General features: G+C 59.2%; 1 protein-coding gene across 1 annotated transcript in view; it reads left to right on the top strand.

Moving 5' to 3' along the window:
- The first annotated feature begins 1,792 nt into the window (after positions 1-1,792).
- The window catches only part of WNT7A (Wnt family member 7A), a 63,710-nt gene continuing 54,732 nt past the window's right edge, over positions 1,793-10,770 (top strand). The window contains exons 1-2 of the mRNA XM_046639297.1: positions 1,793-2,100; positions 6,895-7,121. Coding sequence (XP_046495253.1) covers positions 2,030-2,100; positions 6,895-7,121 — 298 coding nt within the window. The 5' untranslated portion in view covers positions 1,793-2,029. The remainder of the gene's footprint in view (positions 2,101-6,894; positions 7,122-10,770) is intronic.

The raw sequence follows: 10,770 nt of genomic DNA, 5'->3' as shown, positions 1-10,770 counted from the left end.
CTACTGGCCGAAGCCCTCACAAACCCACCCAGATTCACGTGGGGGAAAGCACAGAGAGCCCACCTCTCGATGGGAGCCTTGGTGAATAATTTTGTGAGCATGTTTTAAAACCACCACCTGAACTGAAACCAGCACTGTCTCGTACCTGGCCCCAGGGTGTGCTCTCCTCTCTGGTCTGCCTGGCTCCACTTTGTCCAGTCCTACCTATCGCCTCCTGGTGGATTCTCCACGGGGCAGCCAAGGGGAGATTGAACACACAAATCAGATGAGTCAGCCTTTCTTCATAGCCCTCCAATGTCTTCCCACCGAACTTTCCACTGAAATATAAGCTCCTGACATGCCCACACAGCCCTGTGGGCTCTGCATACCCCATCTCCTCCCTCCCGCATCACTGGCCCTCTTTCTCTTTCTTGAGCACAGCCCCACATCCCCCCCGGGGCTCATGCCTACCTCTGAGCTCTTCACTGCGGTCCTCCTTCCTGAAATGCTGGGCCCCCAGCCCTGTGTCCTTCGGATCTTAGCTGGAAAGCATCTCCTCAGATCTAAAATAAACCCTCCAGCACCCAGTGTCGTCTCTCGATCACTCTGTTCTGTTATCTTCACTTGTCCCTGTGATGTCTGAAGTTACGTATTTGTTTACTTCTGGTCTGTCTCTCTCACTAGCTTCAAGAGAGAAGGACGTTTGTCCTTCTCATTCCTTGCTGTGTCCACGGTGCCCCATGGGGCCTGGCACAGACATTTGTGGAGCGTGAATAAATGCATGACAGTGGCTTTGAGGGAACATGTGTGTGATTTAGAAAAGCAATTCTGAAGGATAGGCAGGCCTGGCCTGGGTGTGGCAGGCGCTTACTAAAGTCAGCCACGTCTTCTTTCCAATCTGGCTCTGCTGCTCACTGGCTGGTGACTTTGGGGAAACACCTTCGTGTCCCTGAGCCTCAATTTCTTCAGATGAAACTCGAGTCCAACAGCCCCTAGCTCACTGGACTGGGGTGTATATCATCGGAAGGGTTCAGCACTTCTGGGCAGCCAGGATGCTGTCCCCTGGAGCGACGCCGCGCTGCACCACCCGCCGCTCCCGCCAGGTGTCGCCGCGAGCGCGCTCTGAGGGGCGGCTGTGCCCGGCGCTCTCGGCGGCCGGGGCGCCCCACGTCTTGGTTCGGTGCGGGGCGTCCAGGCCTCAGCCCGACTCCGACCGTGCGCTCAGAGCAGGATTGCAGAGGAAGCTGACCCACCTGCGCACCCACCTGCCGTCCAGCCTCTAATAGCCAGGGGTGGGAGAGGAATTTACTGGGCCAGTAGCCCCGCTCCGCCAGCGGCCCTTAGCAAGGGGGCGCCCTCCCCCGAAGCCGGTCTTGGAAGCCAGGGGGAAGGCGAACCCGGGGTGCGACCTAACAACCCCCGGCTCCGAGCGCTCGGCCAGGCGCGGGCGCACGGCGAGGCGGACCAGCTCGAGGCTGCTCGGCCGAGCCCTGATCCCTCTCAACCAGAGGGCGGTCCCTGGGCGCCCAGCAGCCCTGCAACTTTCGAGCTAGCGACGTGTAGGGGTCGAGCGGACTCCCACCGCCCCCCACCCGGCTTCGCACCCCGGAGCCGGGAGGGGGCGCCGCGGGAGCGCAAGGGGCAAGGCGCGAGCGCGCGCCTGGAGCAGGCGGCCAGGTCCCGCGGGGGCGCGGGGCGGGCGCTCGGGGGAGGGGGCGGAGGAGGGACGGGAGCAAGAAGGGAGGGAGGGGCGGGGGCGGGTGACTGCAGCGCCCCCGCACTCCCCGCGCCTCGCACACTTGCACCGGCTGCTCGCGCGCAGCCCGGCGTCGCCCCGTGCAGCGCTCGCTCCTCCCTCCCTTCTCCCGCTCCGTGGCTCCCGCGCTCCCGGCGAGGCTCAGGCGCCGAGCGCGCGGACGGGCGCACGGACAGACGGCCCCGGGGAAGCCTCGGCCCGCGCCTGCCGGGCGGGCTATGTTGATTGCCGCGCCGGGGCCGGCCCGCGGGATCAGCACAGCCCGGCCCGCGGCCCCGGCGGCCAGCGGGGACTATGAACCGGAAAGCGCGGCGCTGCCTGGGCCACCTCTTTCTCAGCCTGGGCATGGTTTACCTCCGGATCGGGTAAGGGTCGCTCGCACCCCCTGCACGCGTGTCCCGGCAAAGTTGGCGTGGCCCGGGGAAAGGTCGCGCCGCCTGCGGAGCCGCCGCCTGCCACCAACTTACTTGGCCCCCCAGAGAAGCCGGGTGGGCTCGGTGCGGGAGCCGGGGGTCGCACAAAGGCTCCCCGCAGGCGGACGCCCCAGGGGCGCGCACAGCTCGAGAGACACGGGCGGGGGAACCGGCCATCCTGAGGACGTCTGATTCTGGAAGCCCCCAGAACCAGAGACAGCCTGTAGGGACGCTCCAGCTTGGGGAACTGTGAAGTCGGCTGGCTGCTGCAAAGGGTCAGCCTCTCCGGGACCCTTCAGCCCGGGGCGCGGGAACAGCAGCTCTAGCAGGAGTACCGAGCCGGGAGCCAGGACCACGACCGCTCCCAGGGACCTCAGCCCCCAGAGCCCGAGAGCAACTCTGTACACAGAGGCGCGGACGCAGCCGCTCCGAGAAATAGGGCAGTCCTCCGGTGGCAGGCGGGGCCGGTCCGTGCGACAGGGAACAGGTACCCAGAGGGAGGGACATTCGCTGGCAAAAACACAAAGCGCTGCTCAGAGCCTTGGCAGCACCCGCTTTCCAAGGACCCTCAGACTCCCAGAGCCCCTTCCCAGGCCAAGGGCATCGCGCCTCCCACTCCCAACAAACACACACAAAGGTAGGAGGGAGATGGCCCGAGACGCCCAGGGAGACAAGCTCGCAGAGCCAGCGCCAGAAGGAGGCGGGACACCCCGCCCCCTAAGACTGGGCACCCGAGTCCGCCGGCGCGCCCGCGGAGCGCCCTCCCCGCTTCGCCCTGGCGTTTCTGCGGAGGTGGGGCCTGGGGCGGGCTCTAGCTGGAAGGTGGGAGGGGGCGGCTCGGGACGCGTTTTGGAGCTGCGTTTGCAGGCTGGTCCCCCTTTGTAGTTAGGAGATAAGGCGCGTGAAGCACGGAGGGGTGCGGAGGGGGGCTTTAGGGACTGGTGGAGCTTCTGGCGCTGAAGGGCCACCGTGGCAGGTTCCTCACAGCCTGCTCCAGCATCCCCAGCAGGGGACCTCCCCACCGCTCGGCTCGGGGAGGGGGCGGCCTGCGGCGGGGCGGCGAGGGGCTGTGCGTGGCAGCTCCTTTGTGTTTGTCGCTACCGCTCTCCCCTTTCCCCACCCGCGTCTCTGGAGCGCGCATTTCGCCAGCTGACCGGCCGTGGCGGCCAGCAGGTGCGCACGGAGCGGACGAGGCGGCCCGCCAGCCCCGACCGCGGGCCGAGAGGCGGCTGCGGGGCTAGCGCGCGCCTGCCTGCCGGTGTGTTTTAAGTGTTATTGATTCGCCCGCGTCTGGGTGGTTTTTCTTTTTCCCCCGCTTTAATCTTCATCTTGGCCCGCGCCCCGCCGCCCTGCGCGCTTCCAGCATCCAGGAAGCCGGTCGGGCTGATTGGCGCTGGCCGCGTGCGGGCTTTATCTCCTTTTTAATTAGAAACGGGGCGGAGGGACCGGGGAGGGGAGAGAGAAAGGGAAAACAACAGAAAATAACCTCCCCTGGCCGCCCCGCCCGACCTCTCGCCGGCGCCGAGTCCTCATTGGCCCCGCGGGGGCCCGCTGCCCCGGGGCGAGGGAGCCGCGGAGGGCGCCGGCCTTCCGCCCGCCGCCGCCCTTTGGGGCGGGGAGAGGTCCGGGTCAGGAGATGGAGATACAGGGTGGCTTTGGGCCCGGCCCTGCAGCTCCCTGGGCCTCGGGTTCGCCATCTGTAAAATGGGCATGAGAGGTAAGGTCCCAAAGTCCCTGAGAGGCCTCCGGGGTCCCAGAGGTGGCTGGTTCCTCCCTGCTCAGGATCGCTGGCGGGGTGTCTCTGGTATTCTTATTTCAAGTGGCTGGAGCACTAGCCCCTGGCAACAATCAGATCCAGTAGTAATAATAACGACAACAGCACATTTATGGAGTACTGACTGTGTGCTTCTAAGCACTTTCCATGTTTTGACACATTTAACTTTCACAGCAACCCTATGAGGTGAGGACGAATTATCAATATCTTCATTTTATCCTTGGAAAAACTGAAGTCCAGAGAAGGGATGTAACTTGCCCAAGGTCACACAGCTAGTAGGTGAAGGAGCTACCAGACTATTGCTCCTATAAATTTGTGACCCTAGTATATCATTACAGTCTCTGATGGTGTGGGAATTTCCTGATGACCAGCTAGATGTTCAGAGCTTCCTCCTGACTTGTGGCCAGAACATCTCCATTTGGCTTAATGCGTCTGTGCCGCTTCTTCCTCAAGCATTTCAAACATTCCAGCTCTCCGTTAGACTCTTTTAGTGGCTGAGATGAATGACCGAGAGCTCTCACCAGGCTCCTGTTTCAGATCCATCACCTGTTCGCCTCCAGGTCTCAATCTCTGTGAGCTCCATTTTCACATCTGGGAAGTGGACCTGGTGATTCCTGCCCGACAGTGCTGTGTCGAAGGTTGCATGCGCTCGTGCTTGTGGCAGCACCCGCCATGCTGACCTGACACATAGCAGGGATGCTGCAGAAGCTCACGATGCGTTCAGCGCATATTTGGACGCACCTGCTATGTAACGGGTGCTCCCTCTGGGCAGCGTTTTTGAAGCTCCACGTCCATTCATTCAGTAGCTGTTTAGCGGACTGGCAGACAGCCCCCCTGCCCTCAAAGAGCTCACGGTCTAACGAGAAAGGCACCAAGCAAGTGAGCAGGCAGATTAAAGCAAACACATACAGTAAAAGGTTGCAGAGGACCGCGAGTCATCCAGAGCATGAAGTAAACAAAACAGAGATCGTGATGCAAGGAGCGCGGGTGGGGTGGGAGACAGGCTCCCTTGGATGGGGTGGTCAGGGAGGTGACCCTTGAGGCCACGTGAATGATGGCAAGAAGCCAAGCATGTGCCAATCAGGGGCTGAGAGAGCTTCCAGGGTGAGGGTACCAGCAAGGACGAAGGGCCTGAGGCAGGAAGAGGGTTGGTGTGAGGCAGCCACGGAGGGAGAGAGAGCGGGAGTGGTCAGTTATGCACTTGGAGGTGAGCAGGGTCCCCTCATCTCTGGTGCTGTGGGGACAGGGGAGCCTCACTTTAAGAAATGCCCATTCCAGACAGCTTCCCCTAGCTGATCCCAGGATGGAAGGCGTGGGCGGTGAGCCCAGCGGCCAGCCGTGGCCCTCCGTAAGTGAAGCTCTTACTATTCCAGCCAGAGTGCGGCTTCAGGGCTGAGGTCCTCTCTGTAAACGTTCTCCTGATGACATTTAAAGCTTCTATGAAAGGAAGCTCCAGACGAGGGGGCCGTCTTTGTGTAAAGGGAGGGCTACCTGCATCATCGGTGTTCCCACTGGAGGCTGTTTGGGGTTATCTTGATATTAGGAAATGGCCCCACCCTCAGGCCAGATACCCACGAGTCACGCTGACGCCTCTTTCCCTCAAACCCTTCCTCGTCCCTCCCCTCAGCTCCGCCCCGTCCATCAGTCCATCAGCAAGCTGGTCAGCTGCCTCTGCTCTCACCCCCACCACTGCCACCAAGGCCAAGCCCCCACCACCTCTCACCTGCCCACTCTCCCTGCTCCTCCTCTGGCACCCCACAGGCCTGCCCCCGTGGGGCTGGAGGAGGGGACCATGTCAGGGTCCTGCTGAAGGCACTTTAGAGCTTCCGGCTGCGTCTGAGAAAATTCTAGCCCTCAGCCAGATCTTCCCCCAAGCTCTCTCTCCTCCAGCATTGGTTCTGCATCAGCTTCTGTGGGTTCCTGCTGCTCCTTGGCGATCCCAAGCTTGTTCCCCTCCCAGGACTTTGCCTTTTGTGTTCCCTCTGCCCAGAGTACTGTTCCCCAGACCTTCCCATGGCTGGATCCTGCCATTCATGTCCGCTGCACTGTCGCTTCCTCAGGGAGGCCCTCCTTGACCACCCCAGCCAAAGTGCCCCTCTTCCTTCCCTCCCAAACCTACCGCTAGCTGCCATCACAGCATTGTCGTTTGCTCTCTTCGTAGTGCACGTCACCATCTGAAATGGCCCGTTGTATTCATTTGTGACACGCACCCTGTCTCCCTGAAGGGCAGGGCCTCCCGTCTCCCAGCAGGGTGCCTGGCACGTGCTGGTGCCCAGTGTGTACCATGCAGTCAATGAGTTAAGGAGATAGGAACTCTCACCTGAAGAGTCAGAAGCGTCCTGTAGGCCAGTCATGCCCAGAGTGGGATACACATACTCCATGGGCACACAGGAAGAAAACACTAGAACTTCTCTTTACGATTGCTTTTTTTAAAGATGTTTCTTTGGCTCTAAATCATATACATACATTCCAGAGAGTATATATAACACACACGCACAGTTGTTTTAATGGACTTCTGTGCACCCACCACCCTTGTGGAGGCCACTGCTCCATGACACTGGGTGGTGTTCACTCCCTTGCGTGCCTCTGCAGTTTCGCCACGTGGAGGAGATTCGTAAACAAGATCGGTTTCCTTTTGCAGGATTTTAAACTTCATCTCAGTTGAATCCTACCATAAATACAAAGGCAACTCACCTAATTCTCTCACCGTTGTTGATGACATCCATCGTCATCTTTTCATATCCAAAGAGGAGATCGAGCCTCGCTAATACTGGATGTACACATCGCACAAGCACCCGGGTGGAATTATAGATGACTAAACGTGGGTTGGGGGTGCAGTATCAAACAGTTGGGAGACCCCAGCTGGGAGCAGCAGGGTGGGAGGGCCAGGGCCTGATACCCAGGGAGGGCCTGGAGGCCGTGCCCCTACCTTGCTGGCCTAATGCTCCATCTCTCTGTGTCCCCTGCTCCAGCGGCTTCTCCTCGGTGGTAGCTCTGGGTGCGAGCATCATCTGTAACAAGATCCCAGGCCTGGCTCCCAGACAGCGGGCGATCTGCCAGAGCCGGCCCGACGCCATCATCGTCATAGGAGAAGGCTCGCAAATGGGCCTTGACGAGTGTCAGTTTCAGTTCCGCAATGGCCGCTGGAACTGCTCAGCGCTGGGGGAGCGCACCGTCTTCGGGAAGGAGCTCAAAGTGGGTATGTGCTCACCCAGACACCCCACGCAGGGTCTTACAAGCTGCGGGGAGACTAGATGCCCTTGGGAGCCCCCTGGGACCCCCCCACCTGCCACATACTGGAATGCCCCCCGATATGGGAGCCCGAAGGTGCCAGACTTGAATTCAAGTCTCTTGATGAGGGTCAGCCCTCTGGTTTGGATCCATACCAGCCGTTTATGACAGAGTTGAAAACCAGTGCCCAAACGCTAACTGGCTGGTCCAGAGCTGATGTTTTTTAAATTGAAGCCAAATTTCAAAATTAGCTGTTTCCCCTAAAAATACAAATTTACGGCTTCTTTTGAAAAATATCTTACATATGTGCCACATAATTGTAATGGGCTGGAGCTGAGCACCCAGCTTCCTTTAGCTGGAGCCTGGGCAGCCCGTTCACTGCCACAGTCCCCAGCACTCCCTATTATCCACCTTCTAGCCACCCTTATATGACTCCCCTGGCCACTGTGGGCATTTGAATTTGCAACTCCTGCTTTATGAGAATTGTATGTTGCTTGGATGTGCATGCAAACACATATACACACACAGACATGCACAAAGTGTTGGGCCACACATTCGGTTTCCAAAGCAATTGTGGGAAAAGCCTGGTGGAAAGGGGGTTGGTCACCGGGAGGCCCCGATCGGGGCGGGGAAAGCCCTGTTGTTTGTCTTGTTTGTGTGCATCTGACGTGGGGCGCCAGGAACTCTGCAGGCTTGCTTCTGAGCTGTGAACTTCTCTGAAAGTCAGCGTGGACTTAGGCCTCTCTGGGCTGGAGTGGTTTTCCCGGCCTGCTCTAAGGTCATCCCTGAATTCTCACTCTCCCTCAGCCCCAACATCAGCAAAGCCAATGGGTATGGAAAAGATCCACCCCAAATCCAGTCACTTCTCCGTGTGCCTCCTTCCTCTCCCTTGGGTCACCCGCTGGCACATCTGGGCTCCTGGGTCTTCCTGATCTCTTCGCTGTCTCTGTGCTGTCCCCTGGCCGTCCTGCAGAGCCTCTCGCAGGCAGGCTCGGCCTTTGTAAATGGACATCAGATTATACAATTTCCCTGCTCAAACCCTTCAGAGGCTCCCCCTGCTATGAGCATGAAATCCCAACTCGCTGGGCTGCTGCTGACCTCTGCCCCCATCTGCCCTTCCCCTCGCCCACCCAGCCTCCTCACGTTTCCCAGACACACCACACTGGGTCCTGCTCCCGGGTCTGGGCACTGTGCGTGCCTCTGCCTCATATCCGTACCACCAGGTTCCTGTTCTCTGTACGCAGGGCCCCCCCCCCCCCCCCCCCCCAGCTGTAGGTCTCCAGCGGCTTCCTGGACCGCCTGTCTAAAGTTCCTGTCACCACGCGCTGCATCCCGTCAGCCAAGTCCCGGGCACTGTCTGAAGCTGCCTCACCTGCTGGGAAAGCAGCTCTGGAGGCGGGGGCTCCCTGCCACGTTCCCCACTCCATGTCTTCTTCCCCTTTCATCTTGGAAGGGAGGACAGCGGCATCTCGGTCCTGCAGCAGACCTTGTTTTGTCACCATCTCCTCCACTTGCCTTCTTCCTCATGCCTGAGGGGACTGCAGAACAGGCCCCAGGTTCAGGGTGCAGTGGCAGGGCTTGGTGGCCTCCTCCCCTCTCAGCACGCACGCCCTTTCCAACATCCTTGTGCTCAGAATGGGACTGCCCCCACTCACACCAGGAGGCGGCATCAACACTGGGACTCGAGTTTAGTTCACCGAAATCCCCATCTTGTGAGCCGTCCCTGTTGTCACCTGTGGTTTTTCTGCCTTCTCTTGCTCACAGCCCCTGCCCCCCATTTCTGGGACCCGGGCCTGGGCTCTGCCATTATTTTAAACTTGGATCTTTGCTGACATGATGACATGGGACCTTTGCTGACAGACGTTACAGATGAGGAAACTGAAGGACTTGCCCAAGGTCATTAGGTGTGAGGGGCGGGTCTCCCAGGACTGGGTTGTTCTGGCACAGCTTGCAGTCTGGGAATAGCCAGCCCACTGGCTGCACTGTAATGCTGCTGCCCAGGTGCGGCAGGAGGGCCACGGTGCCGGGGTCCCAGGACGAAGGGCCCCTGCTGTGCAGCAGCCCCCAGCGGGGCAGAGTAGTAGAACCGGGGGACCCGTGGCAGGCTGAGGTCGAGGAATACTGCCAGTACAACCCACCAGTGTCCACTGGGGAGGAGCAGAGGCCTGGGGCAAGAGGAAGGCTTGGGCAGGCAGAGGCAGCCTCAGGGACTTCAAGCCAAGAGAGGAACCGAGAAACCCATGGGGCGGTGATGCTTAGGCCGCAGGCTGTGGGGCTTGGAGCAGAAGGAGCAGAGCCAGGAGACGTGCAGGGTCAGTCTGAGCAGTTTCAATTTCTAGGGTGGGAGCAATTGGAGAATTTTGTGCATGGGCATGACTGACAAAGTGAAATTGCATCCTGTGAAGTCACGACTATTCAATGATCTTTGGCCCTCACGAATAGCAACATCGTATGATTCAACCTAATAGGAATTCTGGAAGATTCATTAAAGGGTGGGTACACCTTTGTATTATCAATATAGTCATCCATCGATTCACTCATGCGCCCACCAAATATTTACTGAGGGTTCACTATGGCTGGAAGCTGCTGTTCCAACCTGCGTGCTCAGGGAAGGCCTCTGGATTTGCTAGGGAGGTGAGCCACAGGCATGTCTGGGGGAGAAGCATGCCAGGCAAAGGGAGTGGCATGTGTAAAGGCCCTGAGGCAGGAACGTGTTTGGTGGTTTGCGGAACAGCGAGGAGGCTGGTGTGGCTGGAGTACAGCAAGAGAGCAGAAGAGGAAGGCACAGAGGTCGGAGAAGGAGCCAGGAGCTGGACAGTGTGACATCTGTCCAGCAAAGTCAGGGATTTGGATTTTCCTCCATGGGAATGGAGAGCAAGGGATCCTGCTTTGGGTTTAGCAGCATTGCTATGGCTTCTGGGAATAGAGTGAGCTGCAGAGGGCCCGGGGGGGGAGTTAGGAGTCTAGTCTGGTCTGGGTCCGGGTGGGAGGTGCTGGTGGCTGGGACCTGAGTGATAGCAGTGGGGATCTGCCTTGGAAGTGAGCTGCCAGGATAGGGGGAGACTGACGACCTGAAAGCGACTTAGGAAGGAGTTCCCTTGCCCTGGGGCTCTTAGGGTGGTGGCAGTGGAACAAACAGAGGAAGATGAGGTCAAGATGAGCCCCCCTGAGACTGAGAAGCCACTTCCCCCCTGAGCCTCGGTTCCCTCATGTGTAGACAGCTGTCCTGCTCAGGGACACCAAGACGCAAGCCTCACGTTTAGGCTTTCTGGGCTCTTCATCAGTACTCTTCCCGCATGGGGCAGCATCTTTCTGGGAATGACCAGCCAGCAAGGGCTGCCTTGTAGGGATGAGGGATAAGGAGCATAGTCTTCAACTTTTGGCACTCTGGCCATCGAGTCCACACTCTGGACAGCAGGACACATCACCTATCTCTGAAGAGAAGCTCCACCTGCACTTCTGCTTACATCTCGTTGGCTAGAACTTCATCACATGGCCACAGCTAGCTGCAAGGGAAGCTGGGAAATGTAGTCTTTTGTTCAGAGTGGCCATGAGACCAACCAAGGATCTGTGGTTGAAGAGGAAGGGCAGTGGGGTGGGCAGGTAGCCCCTGGCAT

Source organism: Equus quagga, chromosome 1 (assembly GCF_021613505.1).
Source record: "Equus quagga isolate Etosha38 chromosome 1, UCLA_HA_Equagga_1.0, whole genome shotgun sequence".
Classification (NCBI taxonomy): domain Eukaryota; kingdom Metazoa; phylum Chordata; class Mammalia; order Perissodactyla; family Equidae; genus Equus; species Equus quagga.
The sequence above is the reverse complement of the archived record's forward strand: the minus strand, read 5'-3'. Positions and strand labels throughout refer to the sequence as shown.